Source organism: Rhipicephalus sanguineus, chromosome 3 (genome assembly GCF_013339695.2).
Source record: "Rhipicephalus sanguineus isolate Rsan-2018 chromosome 3, BIME_Rsan_1.4, whole genome shotgun sequence".
Classification (NCBI taxonomy): domain Eukaryota; kingdom Metazoa; phylum Arthropoda; class Arachnida; order Ixodida; family Ixodidae; genus Rhipicephalus; species Rhipicephalus sanguineus.
This window is the reverse complement of record NC_051178.1, coordinates 216,971,903-216,988,284: the sequence shown is the minus strand read 5'-3', so window position 1 is coordinate 216,988,284 and position 16,382 is coordinate 216,971,903. Positions and strand designations below refer to the sequence as shown.

The window sequence follows — 16,382 nt, the reverse complement described above, 5'->3', positions numbered from 1 at the left end:
GGAGTGAACAGCACGTGACAAAAGTACAGCGAATCAAAATTAGGCGAGATGACAAGGAAATCCTGACTAAACACCTAATCGTCACATTTGGTACAAGCACACTGCCAGAACATATAGAAACAGGCTATTTGAAATTGAAAGTTAGACCATACATCCCTAACCCACGCCGTTGCTTCAAGTGCCAGCGTTTCGGTCATGGCTCTCAGAGCTGCCGTGGCCGTCAAACCTGTGCAAAGTGCAGTTCGCATGAACACCCTGCAGACAACTGTGTTGAAACTTACCATTGTGCAAACTGCGAGGGTGGGCACCCAGCCTACTCTCGCAGTTGTCCCTCATGGAAAAAAGAAAAAGAAATCATAACACTCAAGGTAACTGAAAATATCTCATTTAAGGAGGCGCGCAGACGCCTCTCCTTTCCGCAGGGTCCTACTTTCGCGGATGTGGCACGTCAGGGAGCAGTGCCACAGAGGTTCGCGGCTGCCGCACGTACCACATACAGTGGACGGGCGGCAGCGCCATCCGCTCCCTCAGCGGAAGCAGCCCGGGCTGCCCCGCAACCAAAGGGCGTGCAGGCCCCCGGATCTGCAGGCCCAGGGCCTTCTGTGCCGTCAGAAGGCCCCAAAACTCTGACACCCGTGCGCGTAACCCGCGAGCGGGCATCCAGCGTCTCTGCCGAGGCGATGGACACAACGGCAAGCTTAACGGCGTCACAGGCGCCGAAGGAACGGCGCAGCTCGTTGGAGCGCGCCAGAAAAGAAAAAGCCCGCATCACGGGGCCTGGAAAGGGCTCTGTGACTTAAGGCTACAGCTCTCTCCGTACACACAGCACTAAGTTACACACAAAATGGATACACAAATTTTACAATGGAATGTCAGGCCTTCTCAGGAACCTCGACGATATCCAAGAACTCATACACGAACACTCGCCAAAAGTGCTGTGTGTACAGGAAACACACCTGAAACAAAACACACGAACTTCCTTAGACACCACGTCATCTTCCGTAAAGACCGAGATGAAGCTACCGCATCATCTGGTGGCGTTGCCATCATAATAGATAAGAGCGTAGCGTGTCAAGGTTTGCAGATACAACAGCCGCTCGAAGCAGTGGCGGTCCGAGCAGTTATTTTAAACAAACTTGTTACCATCTGCTCACTGTACATCCCCCCTCATCACCAGCTGCACAAACCTGAGTTTCAGTCCTTAATGGATCAATTACCTGAACCATATATCGTCCTTGGCGATTTTAATGCCCCAGCCCTTTGTGGGGCGACTCCACGGAGCGATGCGCGAGGGGCGTTTAATTGAGAATTTTATCTTTTCCACTGACGCATGCCTATTAAATGAGAAAGGAACCCACGTTTTCAGCCTGGCGAACAAAACATACTCGTGCATTGATCTTAGCATCGTTTCACCCACCCTTTTATCTGATTTTAAATGGGATGTTATTAAAAAACCCTTATGGGAGCGATCACTTTCCCATACTGCTGAGAACGCCAAAAGAAAACGAATTTTCACCCCAGGCTCCAACTTGGAAGGTAGACGGAGCTGATTGGGAGAAGTACCAGAGTCTCAGCAGTATCTCGTGGGCCGAGATTTCTTCCTTAGGAATTGATTCTGCTGCTAATTATTTACCGCTTTTATTGTTGACGCTGCTTCAAAATGTATTCCCCAAACAAGTCGTGGTGCCTGCAGACGTCGTGTCCCGTGGTGGAACGATGACTGCAGGAACGCTCGCAAAAAGCAGAACAAAGCGTGGGGTTTACTACGTGACTCCCCTACTGCAGAGAATCTGATCAATTTCAAGCAAGTAAAGTCCCAAGGAAGAAGAACGCGCCGACAGGCTAGAAGATATAGTTGGGTGAAGTTTTTATCCGACATCAATTCCTACACAGATGAAGGCAAGGTCTGGAACAGGGTAAATAGAATAAGAGGCCGACAGACACACTCACTCCCTTTAGTAGACACAGAGGGCAACAGCCTTGAAGACCAAGCAAACTTCCTGGGCGCTCCACTTTGAGCACGTATCCAGCTCATCGCACTATTCAGATACATTCAAACGGTATAAAGAGAGAATAGAAAGAGAAAAACTAGAAAGGAAATGTGCAAAACAAGAGCCATACAACGAACCATTCCACTTAGCTGAGCTGCAGGCAGCGCTAAACTGCTGCAGCAAATCTGCGCCAGGCTCTGACCGTGTATATATCAAATGCTGAAACACTTACCCCATGAAACACAAAAAACTCTCCTGTGCCTGTAAACCACTGTATGGTCTTCCGGCGAGATTCCCTCTGCGTGGAAAGAGGCCATAGTAATACCTATCCTGAAACAGGGCAAGGATCCATCCTGGTTTCAAGTTACAGGCCTATAGCCCTGACTAGCTGCCTCTGCAAACTATTTGAAAAGATGATAAACTGCCGACTACTACATTTCCTTGAATCAAACAAACTCCTCGACCCATACCAGTGCGGATTCCGAGAGGGTCGGTCCACCGCCGACCATCTCATTCGCATAGAGTCACAAATACGCGAGGCTTTTGTTCATAAGCAGTTTTTTTCTATCTCTCTTCCTTGACATGGAAAAGGCATACGATACCACGTGGCGGTTCGGAATATTGAGAGACCTCTCACACCTAGGTATACGTGGTAATATGCTAAATGTGATCGAGAGCTACCTGTCCAATCGCACATTCCGTGTTCGAGTGGGCAATGTATTGTCTCGACCATTTGTGCAAGAAACTGGAGTGCCACAGGGCGGTGTCCTCAGTTGCACACTGTTTATTATAAAAATGAATTCCCTGCGTTCGTACATCCCACGTAACATGTTTTATTCAACATACGTTGACGATTTACAAATAGGTTTTAAATCCTGTAATCTCTCATCATGCGAGCGACAGGTTCAGCTCTGTGTCAACAAGGTCTGCAAATGGGCAGACGAGAACGGTTTCCGTCTGAATCCACAAAAGAGCTCCTGCGTTCTGTTCTCCAGGAAGAGAGGCCTCCACCCCGATCCCCATATAGAGTTGCAGGGTGAGCTTGTAGCTGTTAAAAGAGAGCAGAAGTTTTTAGGCATAGTTCTAGACACGAAGCTCACGTTTGTACCACACATTAAGTACATTAAGGAGAAATGCATGAAGACAATGAACATCCTAAAGGTGCTGTCCCGCACAACTTGGGGCAGCGACAGAAAATGTCTCATGAGTCTCTATAAAAGCCTGATACGCACGCGTCTAGACTATGGGGCGATAGTATACCAGTCAGCGACACCAACAGTCTTGAAAATGCTGGACCCTGTCCACCATTTAGGCATTCGCCTTTCTACGGGTGCCTTTCGAACAAGCCCCGTGGAAAGCCTTTACGCGGAATCGGACGAATGGTCGCTACATATACAAAGATCGTACCTATCTTTTATGTATTTTTGAAGATTAATGCAAGCACGGACCATCCCACATACCCTGTCGTAAATGACATGTCCACCTGCCAGGTCTTTCAAAATCGACCCACTGTGAAAAAGCCCTTCTCGCTACGTGTGCGAGCACTAGCTGAGGAAACAGGCGTCCCATTGCTCGATCACCGCCTAATGGCTCCAACTTTACACGCCGCGCCATGGAAATGGCAGGTTATAGATTGTGACACATCTTTCGTAGATGTCACAAAGCATGCCCCACCTCTACACATCCAAATGTACTTTCGTGAACTGACACACAAATACGCTTGTCCCGAATTTTTCACTGACGCTTCCAAGTCTCACGCAGGTGTGTCCTACGCAGCGATCGGCCCATCTTTTTCAGATGCTGGTGTTCTTCACCCAAGCACGAGCATCTTCACAGCGGAGGCTTACGCAGTACTGGCGGCAGCAAAACACATTAAAGAATTAGGAATAAGTAATGCAGTCGTATATACTGATTCGTTAAGCGTCGTGAAAACTTTGAAAACTACCAGAAAGTACAAAAACCCAGTCATTGTCTCACTATACTCCCTCCTGTGTGACATTTACAGTTCCAGACAGCATGTAGTTGTATGCTGGGTGCCAGGGCACCGTGAAATCGAGGGAAACGAACAGGCAGATGCGCTTGCAACATCAGTCCATGCAAACGCTCCCCAATCATCTATAGCTGTTCCCGCAATCGACTTGAAACCTTTCCTGAGGAAAAAGCTGAGAGATTACTGGCAGCGTACATGGGACCGACAACTGCATAATAAATTACATGTCATCAAGCCCTACCTCGGTGACTGGCCATCCACATCAAGAACACGCCGCACAGATGTAACACTCTGTCGGCTACGTATCGGTCACACACATAGCACACACGCACACCTTTTGTCCGGTGGTGATCCGCCCAAGTGTGAGGGATGTGGAGAACCACTTACGGTGCTTCACGTCCTCATTCAGTGCAAAGAATTAGACGCTTTGAGAAAGAAGCACTTTCTAATACCCTACCGACAGCAATTTCCACTGCATCCTTCCATGTTCGTCGGTAGGGATCCGCTTTTTAAATATGATTCATTGCTCGCGTTTATCAACGACGTGCTTAGTTTTCATGTGATATACCGAGGAAATCCACAGCGCGACCTCTGAGTAGAGGTCGCTGCTGCGGTAGCTACACGCAAAAAGCACCTGCCTCGCGGCCCTTGGAATCAAGGGCGGTGACGAGGCACTCGTGCTTATGCCATATATCTACACCATAGCTCTATCACCACGAGCATTGCCATCCATTCCCGCTGCACACATTTCACGTCATCCCCATGATTTTAATCTTTATATGTTTTAACCGCCAAAGCGTGCGGAATTTTAGGCCCGTATACAGCCACGTAACACTATCATAGCTCACATCCTTTACATATCGTAAATCACGGGTCATTGCTACTTTTTCACCACTGTTCATGGCGCTCTTTGGCCAAGAATGGCCCTTGCGCCAATAAAACACACATATCAATCAATCAATCCATTGTTGTCCCTAAAACCCAAGGCTTCATGTAGACTCGTGCCCACACGTATACCTGGCCCTTTTCGAAAGAGGGCGCCCCTAGCGCCGCGCACGCAAACTACCGTCTGCCGCCATTGTGAGCGCACCGCAACAGACGACGCAGGCTTCGGCAACGTGCCAGCGCGTGACATTTCAGCACCGCCGAATCGTGAATTCTGTCATCAACGTTTTTCGTAGAGACGGCGTGCTACAATGGTGCAGACGTGCTGCGTTCCCATGTGCCACCATAGAGTATATCGCGACGAGAACAGCGATAAGGTACGCGATAAAACATGAACAACCAACGCACGTGCTCTCTCTCCGTACGTGATGTCAAACGGGCGTGCGGAAGGGCGCCGTTCGCGCTACAGAAACGGACGTGCTTATTTCACAGCGCCATGTGTAGCCTTGCTTGCCTGCATGCGGTGAATTGCGATAGATTGTTTGTGCAGAAATACTGCGAGGGTTCGTAAGGCCAGCCAGAAATATAAAAATGAAGTTGCGTACCGTTCATTTAGTAGCAGCAACAGTACTCGCATATCGTAAGCCACGTGTCAACATTTTTTTAGTACAGACAAACAAGGGCGTAGCCAGAAATTTTTTTCGGGGGGGGGGGGGACCACCTTGATCTGAAGTTGGGGCCGGACAGGCAGATGTGGTCGAGTGTCATTTTGTGCTCTGTGTGCCATGGCAGAAAAAATCCGGGGGGGGGGGGGGGGCACGGGCCCGGTGTGCCCCCCCGCTCCCCCTGGCTACGCCACTGCATACTAATATACCCAACGCGTGGCGTCCGGAAAATAGTTGCGTGGTGTGGCTTGCGGCAGACAGGATTTTCCACGGTTGCGTTCGCGTAGTTCCGCGACAGTGACGTCCTTCCTTTCCTTGGGTGAGAATTTTGTAGCTTTCGGTGAGATTTTTTTTTCCCAGTCCGGGCGCGCACGCGAGTTGGCTGTGGTCACGGTCCCGCAACCGCGGCAGTCGAGCCAAACTGCTCGTCCAACCCGTTGAAGGGTACAAAATGTTGCTCATTGTGCAGCGGAAGCACCTCAGAAAGACCAACGGAGAGTACTAAGAGCTCGTTCAAGCACGCAAACGGTGAGATTTCAGCGGATGACACGGAGAACTAGTCGCCAGGGGCGTAGCCAGAAATTTTTTTCGGGGGGGGGGGGGGGGGGTTCAACCATACTTTATGTATGTTCGTGCGTGCGTTTGTATGTGTGCGTGCCTATATACGCAAGCAAAATTGAAAAATTTCGGGAGGGGTTTGAACCCCCCCAACCACCCCCCCCCCCTTGGCTACGCCCCTGCTAGCCGCCAACACAAACATCACAGCACTCACGCATTTGACGGCTCGCTTTCTATGCCCTCAAGATGGCGCTGGCTATCCCACGCTCCTTTGCGAAGCTACAGTGTACTAGAATACTTTAGAATACAGTTCTTTTAGTTCACTGTAGCGAAGCGAAACTGACGAAAAGCCCACCGTCAGGTGGCGTATTGCTCTTGCGAGGAATAGGGTGCCTTGATGCCCGCGCGCTCCGCTGAGGGTGAGGACAGGCGCGTCGTCTGCTACGACGGCCGCCATTGCGAATCCCGCCGCAGCTCGGCAGCATGCGAAACGCGCCACACAAAGCGCTTGCGGTGCGCGGATACGTCCGGAAAAAAGTGCACGCTAGTGAGCTTTCTCTTTTTCTTTTCTTTTTTGTAGCCTGGGCAGCTTTTATTGCTGTTGTTGCCTAAATGTTTATTAAGGAAGCATGTGATTCATGTAAGCTGACGGCCTGTGCATTATGCGCTGAAGGTAGACGTACACTCTGTTATGTTGAAAACGAATCCTCTTCCTTACGCCAGAAAGAACAAAGTCTAAAGCCTTACCTAATTTTCTCGTAAGCTCTGCATTCCATATACACAAATAATCGTTTAAAGTATTCGTATACATGTCAGCAGCAGCAGTATATGTATCTGAACACACACAATTTAGTGTTGCGAAGCTACCTAAGCGCGATTAAGGTGGCTCATTTTGCTAAGTTTGCAAACAATTTACTCGCGTTTATTATAAACGACATCATGCATATTGTACACAGAATAAAGGGCCGAGGGGCAGTGCGGTGCGAATATCCTGCCAAAGTGAAACGAAAGCTTCTTTGTCATTATTATTGCTGACATTCCTTGCTCACAAACTGTAGCCGCTAGTGTCTCGGCACTCGAGTTGCACCTTGAGTCCTTATCAAAACGATGAATACGTTGTTGAGTAGTATGCCGTAAAACTTTGCATGCGCGCAGTATCAGTGCGTTTTTCTTTCTTTTGTATCTGCAGTTTCTTTTTCTATATCTGCAGCTTTTCTCACATGCCCAATTGCATGCACAATTTATTCAGTGTTTCCAATACTGTTTTACACTTCGTGCGGCAGGTGCAGGGCGTCGTTTATTTGTCTCTTTTATTAATAATAATATCTGGGGTGTTACTTGCCAGAACCATGATATGATTATGAGGCACGCCGTAGTGGAGGGCGCCATGAATTTTGACCATCTGGTGTTATTTAACCTGCACTGACATCGCACAGTACACGGGCCTCTAGCATTTCTCCACCACCTAAATGCGACCGCCGCGGCCGGGATCGAACCCGTGACTTTCGGGTCAGCAGCCGAGCTCCGTCACCAGTATACCACCGTGGCGGACGCATTTTTTAAGGCGAAAGCCTTATATGCCTCATCAAACGCGAAATTTCACCGTCCGCGTCCCGCGTCTACGGCGTCAGCGTACCACGACGTCGGGGACGAGGGATGCAAAAAGTCATCGTCACGTGATGACGTCACCATATCACGTCATCATGGCTTCACAAATTTTGGCGTGACGTCATATGATGCCGTTATCACATGACATCGTAGCTTGGTCAAAAGTGGGCAGATCACGGAGGCAGTGCAAAAACAGGTAAGGTGCCTCCGATCTTGGAGGCAATGCAAAACCGCGCTAGGTGCGCAAAAAACTAAGAAGATGGCTTTCGCTTTCGAGCCGTCTTAAGCGAACGCATAAAGACCCTGTGAGTTTTATTTCATTAACTGGTTTTTGTGACGTACTCATTGTACAACTCGACTTCGTTTCTTGTATTTTTTTACTGACATAGCGTGTTTACTGTACACAATGCTTCCCCGTCTTGTTGTTTTCATGCGTCTTTGTATAGACGCTTCGCGAGAACTGTTTGTATGCGCATTCCTGTATGAGCCGTCAGGGCTTACATTATTAATAAATAATTAAATTATGCTTGCTCAAAGAAATAAAATACTGAATGTGTGTGTGTGTGTGTGTGTGCGTGCGTGCGTGCGTGCGTGCGCGCGCGCGTTAATATCCAGTGTACAGGCCATTTATTTGTGCGCATTAATGCTGCGCTGACAGAAGCAATTACACAAATAAAACGCAAATTAAACAATAAAACACAACTGCCACTAGTCGATTCACAGTGATCGTATAAATGATTAAAAAAAGAGGAACTGCGTAATTATTTTGGAGAGGACGAACATGTAACCTTTAATCACAGACAGGGAAGGATAAAAAACATTTAACTGCACACATACAGACATGGGCATCAGACCAGCACAGAAGGCGTACTTGAAACACGGAAAGGAATATAAAAAACAAGAACCCGCCGCGGTTTTAGATATGGTGCTTGACTGGTGACCCGAAGGTTGCGGGATCGAATCCCGGCCGCAGCGGCCCCATTTCGATGGAGGTGAAATGAAAGAGGCCCGCGTACTTAGATTTAGGTGTACGTTAAAGAACAACAGATGGTCAAAATTTCGGGAGCCTTCCACTATAATTGTGCCTCTTATAATCATATCGAATTCTTGGACGTAAATTCTCACAAATAATTATTATTAGGAAAAAAGGATTGGTCTGCAGACAAACAAGCATAATATATTCCATGATACATTTCAAAATCACAAAAATAGCGAAAGCAAAAATCAAAGGCAGATACAGGACCAACCAAATGCAGTAAAGAATGTTTGCGAAGAAAAATGCAGGATTCATGCACACGTGAACCAAAGCATTTTAAGCGTGTAGCTGATCTCAGTGTGTCCATTTATTACGCAAGGTTAACACCGGCAGAAGTTATCCTTGCATGTGCATTCGAAATACCGGCCGGAAACTTAGGCTGCAAGGGCATAATGTGTTTTTCGGATGCCGCTTGTCACGTTTGATTTTTACTGTCCAAAGAAACCTCGTATCTTCTAAGACGATACAGCTCCCAGCGTTTCTGGAATGATTGGTGCACTGCGGCACGCAACACCCGGCCATGGTGACGGTAGCGAGCGCATAAAACTGGAGGGAAACGAGCGCCGACCTAAAAACAGCACGCGCGCCATGCACAACAGACCGGGCGGGGGATTCAAAATGGCGGCCACGCTGCCGCCAAGGCCGAGGAGGCGGCACCCGCCCTTTCAAAAGCTGACACCACTCTAAGCGGGGGCGCGCGCATCGAGGCACTCTAGCGAGGAACACACTACGCTATAAATCATAATTTTTGAAGTAGGGAAGCAACCACTATGCAATTTTTCGTCATTCTGCGGAGAACCGTGGTGCCCGTTAAACACCTGGAATGCATTATGTGCTCTTTGTTGAAGCTGTGGCTGATGACGATAAAGAATTATGGCAGAGCCTTTTGTAATGGGTTGGAAGCATTCAACAACCCACTCGTTTCGCAATTCGCATTGTGTGACGCCTGGTTACAGAATTCGCGTTGTGTGACGCTGGGTTGTTATTTTACTCTTCTACCATGCTACATTACATATGTTAATGTGGCTCCTTCCCGACATTAAGCCTGTATAGGGTCTTTTTGCAGAGCAGTTTCAAGCACCAGCATGGCTCTGAGGTAAAATACTGGGCTCCCACGCAGAGGGCCGAAGTTCGAACCTTGTTCCATCCTGGAAGTTTTTTCTTATTTCGTTTCTTTTTTTTTCTTATTTCGAGCGATAGTGGTTACGGACACCGGCGGCACGGAACTACGGCGCCAAAAACTGCCCTTGTGACCTCATAACAGCTTTTGCTGTAAAAGCCTGTGTGGTGTTCTTCACTGGGATTAGGAGCCGCAAAAGCACAACTAAGCAGTCTTTGAACAAGACTGCTTAGTTGAAGGAAAAAAATCCTTGCAGGAAGACCATCTTGCAGATTTTTGCAAACTGCTCATTAGCGTAACCCGGCCGGTTATCATGACCCTGAATTGTCTCAATGGACACCTTTCCCGGAAAACTTTAGGTGTTGGAATTCTGTCCATGCTGTGATTGAACTGATCTGGCATTGTGACGCTGGGATGTAAGAGCAAGTGCAGAAATTGGTTCATTCAGCGATGCTTGCACGAATTTAAATGTAAACCCCACTGAGCTGGCACCCATATGGTAGCAGGTGAAATCGGTCAATTCATCATGTTGAAACAATTTAAAGCAGCAACGGGCTCTTCACAGGATTGAAAGGCACCCATGGCCAGCTGTCTCAGTTCTGATTAAAAGATTAATAATTTAATTTCTAAAATTACTGCAGTGCTTGATGTCTAGTCATCTCAAGATCCGTGACACCACACAAAAAAGAGTATTCACCCGATTTTACGAACTTGCCAATTGAAGAAATTGCAGTTCCCCGGCAAGTACCCGTAAGGCTCAATGTAACTTTGCACCAAATAATTTAACAAAATGTGTTTGGAAATAAACGGGTTTAAAAAGCTATAATTCTTTTTCTTGAAATTTGACACAGATGGCTTTCACTCTAACACCATTGCATTAAAGCATCCAGCCATCCTAGTGGCAACCACATTTTAACGTAGTTGCTCGCCGCACTGAACAACGGACACGGCAGTCGGCAGTGCTCTTATGCACCAGATTGGAGTGGCGATGGTTTAGTGGACCCTATAAACACTACGGTGGTTGCTTTCATTATTTCAGGGTCTCCTCTCAGCTCAGCCTCTTCGCACAATTGCTGCATTCGTCCTCCCCATCCTCACACATCAACATTGGGTACGTGTGACCTAGCTAGTTGCACTGCCTCCCAGCTAGCTGCTAGTCGCCTCCCGCTTCCAGGCGACATGGGAGGCTCGCTATGCACGAGCTGCACTCACAGAGTTCTCACACGCACAGTGTGGGTTAGCAGCAAATACAATGCCGCAGCAGCTTTTGGGTGTCACTACATCACAATATTAGATTTCGAACAACTGGAAAATTCATTTCTCAGTTTTATGAACTGCCCTATTTAATGAAATAATTTAGAAGCGTGGTCATCACTTCGAGTCTCAACTGTAATTATGAACCCAGACAACACACTACATCCCAGGGACTTCCCAAAAAAGTCCAAACGTCCCACATCCCAACAAGGTGGTTTTTAGGATGTCCTTTAGACATGTGCATAGGGATCATTCCTAAAACATCCCTTGTAGGATCTGATTGGGACTTCAAGTTAGCGGTGAAATAAGCTACCGTATTGAAAATTGGCGATATCCTATAAACAATCGGAAACAGCAACTCCGCCGGAGTGCATGGTTGGCGCGCGGGCACAATAGCATATCTACATGCACATGAAAAGCAATTATCCGCATTTTTTGTGAAAGTGTTCGTTTCTGTTTTTTTTTTTCTAAATGTCGCGCCGTTATGAGGACGAGGGATCGATTGCTGACTGCGTGACCAAGTGTCGCACTTGGTAGAGGCGGTACGACGCACGTACTCGCGCCACTGGGCTCACGCACGCCGTGCTTTTCGTGAAAGAGCAGAGACCGACGGCCGCGCCGCACGAGCGTTGGTGTGGTCATGGTGGTGGGTAGAGTTACTGTATAGGCACCCGGCAATGCAGTTTCCGAGATACGATGGTAGCGCCAGAAAACACAGCCTAGCGAGTAGACGCAGCAAAATCGAGTGTCTATCCTCCGCATCCTCCATCTTCTGAAACGCTCCTTGACTTGAACGTGACTTGCCACGGCCTCAATGCAGTGCGTTTGAAACGCGTTTGTAGCGTTTGTGCTGCCTTGGCACAGCCTGAAAAGAGCGCGTTCTAAACGCGTTTGTGCTGCATTGAAGGCGGTGGCAACATCCCTGTTGCTGGGGTCCCCTGCTTGACGCCAGGTATGTCACATGTGTGGTGGCGCCACCAGCGACTTAAATGTAGGGCACTGCCTGACGGAGGCGTTTGTGCGCAACTGATGCCATGCTTTTTTGTGCGCTGTTATCATATGCACTGGACGGAAATGTACGCGAATTTCGGCAGTGTAAACGGTGATGCTGATGTTGCTGAGACAATAAAAAATAAAGAAAAAAACTAGCGCGAGCTAGGTGCGTTGGCCTACATGCGCGCGTAAGGCATGGTAACCATCTAGAACACTGTAGCATGGTGTATGCAGCTCTGCTGTTAGCTATAGTTATCTGATGTTAAATGAAGCACACGGAAGACCGTTAGTACTCGTGCGAGTAAAGCTGCAGAAAACATTCTTTTCTGAAACTCTGTCGCCGTAACTCGCGCGAACGCGCGATTAAACTGCATGAAAGGGATGCTGCGCAAATTTGAGATGCAATAAATTGCTCTTACGAGTGATAAGCAGCGATGGCGAACTTTTCAAAGCTTACGCGTTTTGCGGCTATCAATTGTAAACTGGATTCTTTGCATTTCTTGGGCACCACTTTCGTCACGCACGCCTTTTACGAGCGTGTGAAATTACTGCCGATGCTGACCGTGACACACACTCGGGAGTTTACCACGAGCTCTTAATGTTATACATTTCACAGCATTTAAAAACTTGGAGCTGCTCATTCTTTCTGCAGATCTCCAGTACCTTGGCTCTGTAATTTGGCCATTTCTGCACTGAATATTCCTATGCAAACACTGTAAAAATCCACAGATAAGAAAAGCAGGAAGCCACTCTCCTCAGGTACTGGGTACAAGTACATGAACATTTATTCATCATATATTGGGCACAGTTGCTTGCTTGAACAGTATCGCCAATGGCACGAGAACGTACCTTCTTCTCGCCTTGAATGCTTCCCGATTGCTTTCTCTTTCGGGTCGGTCTTTCTCGTGGTGTCTTCTTTGTCAAATACGACGCCAAGTTAGGCAGGATTGTAGGCACAGCGTCCTCTCGTAGGCAATGTTTTCCACGCGGTGTGCGTACTTCGTTCCCTTCAATTATATATGCACGTAGTACCGCGTAGCACATACTTCGGCGCAAAATGAAGTTGACACATGGCAGATGTGTCGTCCAGTGCTTTGTCCGCTCGATGCAAATTCCTTTCCCAGGGCTTCCTCAGGGCTGCATCCTTCGGAACGCCTAACAAAGACGGCTTCGTGCTGCCCTTAACGTGGACGTAACCTGTCCGACAGCCTGGCGCAAAACAGTGGTTTTGCCGCCGCGGAAGCATTTTAACCTCGTGAGACGGTCACTGCTTGTCAGGCCACATCGCTGTTCGCAGAAGGACCTAGCAGATTGAGGATGCAAAGCGCGAAGAGTTCTCAAAAAAACAAAACTCGCACACACCGACCGCCACTCCAAACAGCCAGCAACTGCCAACACCTCGCAACTGCCCCAGCGCCAACGATCTCTACATTTGGTGCGACGGTGGCGCCGCGCCGCGGAGGCGCGTCGAAGCACGTTTTTGTGACATTGGCGGCGTCACCGCAATGCATAGCGCCGGCCGGCGAGGGGAGAGTATTTCGGCCGCGCGTTAAAAAAGTCACGTGGTACACAGAGCTGCTCCGCGCGCGGCGGTCGCGGTTGCCTAGACGACGAAGACGCGGCCGCGGCGGCACTCCGACCGTCGTTGGGTTCTGCGGCAGTGCCATGTTTCCTTTGGTATTACAAAGTATTCAGTGGGCATTGCGATGAAGCAGTGACTGCATGAGCTGCACGTCACAGCGCACAAATGCAACATTCAAGGGTAAAATTTAGCACAGCTTCACTGACTTGGTGTCGCGAAGACTGATGAGACTGCGGAGCTGGTGCCTTTTCCTTGGCTTTGGGGTGCGTTTTTTACTAAGTACTATTTTAGCTGTCGATACAGTGATGATAATATGACGCCGCTAAACGGTCCGTGAGCTCCTGCTTTGGCCACTCGCAAGTCAGGATCGGATTCCCTTCGTTGCTGGGCGGCCGACGTCTCTCTTCCCGACGAGTTTTGTCGTGCAGTTGCGGCGACACGCTTCTCTCACTCGAAACTCGGGGTCGGCCCGTCATCGTTGGGCCCATATGCTCTAGCGAATTCCCATCATATTTCCCGCCGCGCCGCTTCTTCTCCCGAAGACAGAACCTTGTTCGTACTCGCCATACTCGTCGCCGAACGTCGTAATGCTCTGCGCCGACAGTGCACGCTTTTGTACTGCTTTGTTCACTCAGAATTTATACTTGCAGCAACAACGAAATGAAACAATGTTAGTGCTGTTAAATCAAGGTGTGCGGCCTAGAGGTAGGGGGCACTCTTGTAAGCTCAGTGCGAGCAGTCCGGCCGCATTAGAATTAACACCACAATTAAAGCACGATATGCAACACGTACGTACGAACTGACGGTCGGATGTCAACAAGCGTGCACGCTAGCAATAAACAAAGATAATGATGTGCGTCTATCCTGGCCTCTCCTAACTCCATCGCACAGTAGTCAGGGAACACCAAGCCCAGCTTTTTACTCTGCCGAAATAACATAACACTACCGCAGAAGGGGAGCGCATACTATCGATACGATGGCCGGAGCCACCGCGTCTCCGTGTCTCCGTCTCGCCGGTCTCGCTCGCCTGGCAACGGCCAGACGCCCGCCAGAGGGCCGCACCGGCCGCACTTTTTTAACGCGCGTCGAAATACTCTCCCGCCGGCGAGTGAGCCCACTACCCTATTCTAGCTCACTTTAATGCTGATGTCCATGACATCGATGCGAGAAAACTAAAAGGAGCCCGTTCCACCGGTGCCGGTACACTGTGCTTCATAACTGCCATAAAAATGAGCTTTGATTGGGGCCGGAAGGGTTACTAAAACGGAGCACAAAAAATAAAGCTCTGAAGGGCAGTATTTATCGCTTTCTGCGTGCGACTTCACTTCGGTATGTCAACAGAGAATTTATCCGAAAACTTGACTTTGATAATCTTCTTTCGATGGTTTGTTTAAGAGAAATTTGTCTGGATAGAATCGCATGACGGTCTAATCGAGGAAAACGACGACGGCAGGAAGCTCCGCGTGCCAACGTGCCTCGTTCCTGCGTAAGCACGCGCAAGTATTCCATCGCCAAGGGACACCGGTCGTGTGGCAGTGCCTGCTAATCGGGCAGCCGTCCGGGACCTCACTTTGGGTTCGTTTACTACGGTCTTTCGAATCTTTATCGTGGTGTTGGTGCAATGTATTCTGTTTCGCATTCTCTGCAGTTCCTCGACTCGCCGGTGGCGGTGCTTCGGAGCGGGCCTGCAACGCGTCGTGTGCTCGGAGAACCACCTGGACTTGAGGAGAACCGGAGCCTGCCGCAAACTTTAGAAGTATGGTAAGTCGGCGTGCTGTCACCGTCGTTGCAGAATTTCGCCAAAAAAGGAAGAGCGGCACTAGGATGCACGAGCTAGCGTTCCAGACTAGGCTTAAGCCGAGGCTCTCGCAAAACTCGAGGCCAGCTTTAGACAGACGTCACCAACTGCCACCGTTAAAGCGAGTTTTTTTTCCTTCCCTTTCAGGTGTCTTTACTGCAGACCATCGACACTGCCCACGAGGACATGATTGTAAGCTTTCACACGTCGTGTAGTGTGTGTGTTTGTTAGAGCGTATGTGTTTGTTGTGCACTGCAGCACGATGCCCAGATGGACTACTACGGCATCCGGCTGGCGACCTGTTCGTCGGACCGTTCCGTCAAGGTGTTCGACATCCGCAACGGGACGCAGAAGCTGGTCGCCGACCTGAAGGGCCACGAGGGTCCCGTGTGGCAGATCGCCTGGGCGCACCCTATGTTTGGAACTGTGCTCGCCTCCTGCTCGTACGACCGCAAGGTGATCCTGTGGAAGGAGACTGACGGCGCCTGGGCCAAGTTGGAGGAATTCAAGAACCACGACTCCTCGGTCAACTCCATCTGCTGGGCTCCCCACGAGTTCGGCTTGATGCTAGCGTGCGGCAGCTCGGACGGAGCCGTATCTATCGTCAGCACCTCGGGAGACGGCTCCTGGGGAAAGCCAGAAAATCAACAATGCCCACACGGTAAGTGTCTGTTTGCCCTCAACAACAGCACCAGGTTACGTGACCCGAGACGTATGACGTCATCGGTAGGACGGCACCTCGCTGTCGGTCCGGTCGTAGTTTCCTACAATATTTACTAGAGGCTCTCTGGTGCTAGTGTCTATGGGAGCTGCAACGCATGGCACTTCAGCCAGCATGGGAATGATGGGTAGTACACAGATTTGTCTAAGCTTCGTTCTTTCGGCTCTGTGTCCCTTGCAGC

At 49.2% G+C, this 16,382-nt stretch overlaps 1 protein-coding gene across 1 annotated transcript in view; it reads left to right on the top strand.

Annotated features, from left to right (window-relative positions):
- The window catches only part of LOC119388290 (protein SEC13 homolog), a 492,033-nt gene that overhangs the window by 369,067 nt on the left and 106,584 nt on the right, over positions 1-16,382 (top strand). Inside the window, 3 exon segments of the mRNA XM_049413908.1 lie at positions 15,628-15,672; positions 15,739-16,110; positions 16,112-16,141. Coding sequence (XP_049269865.1) covers positions 15,667-15,672; positions 15,739-16,110; positions 16,112-16,141 — 408 coding nt within the window. The 5' untranslated portion in view covers positions 15,628-15,666.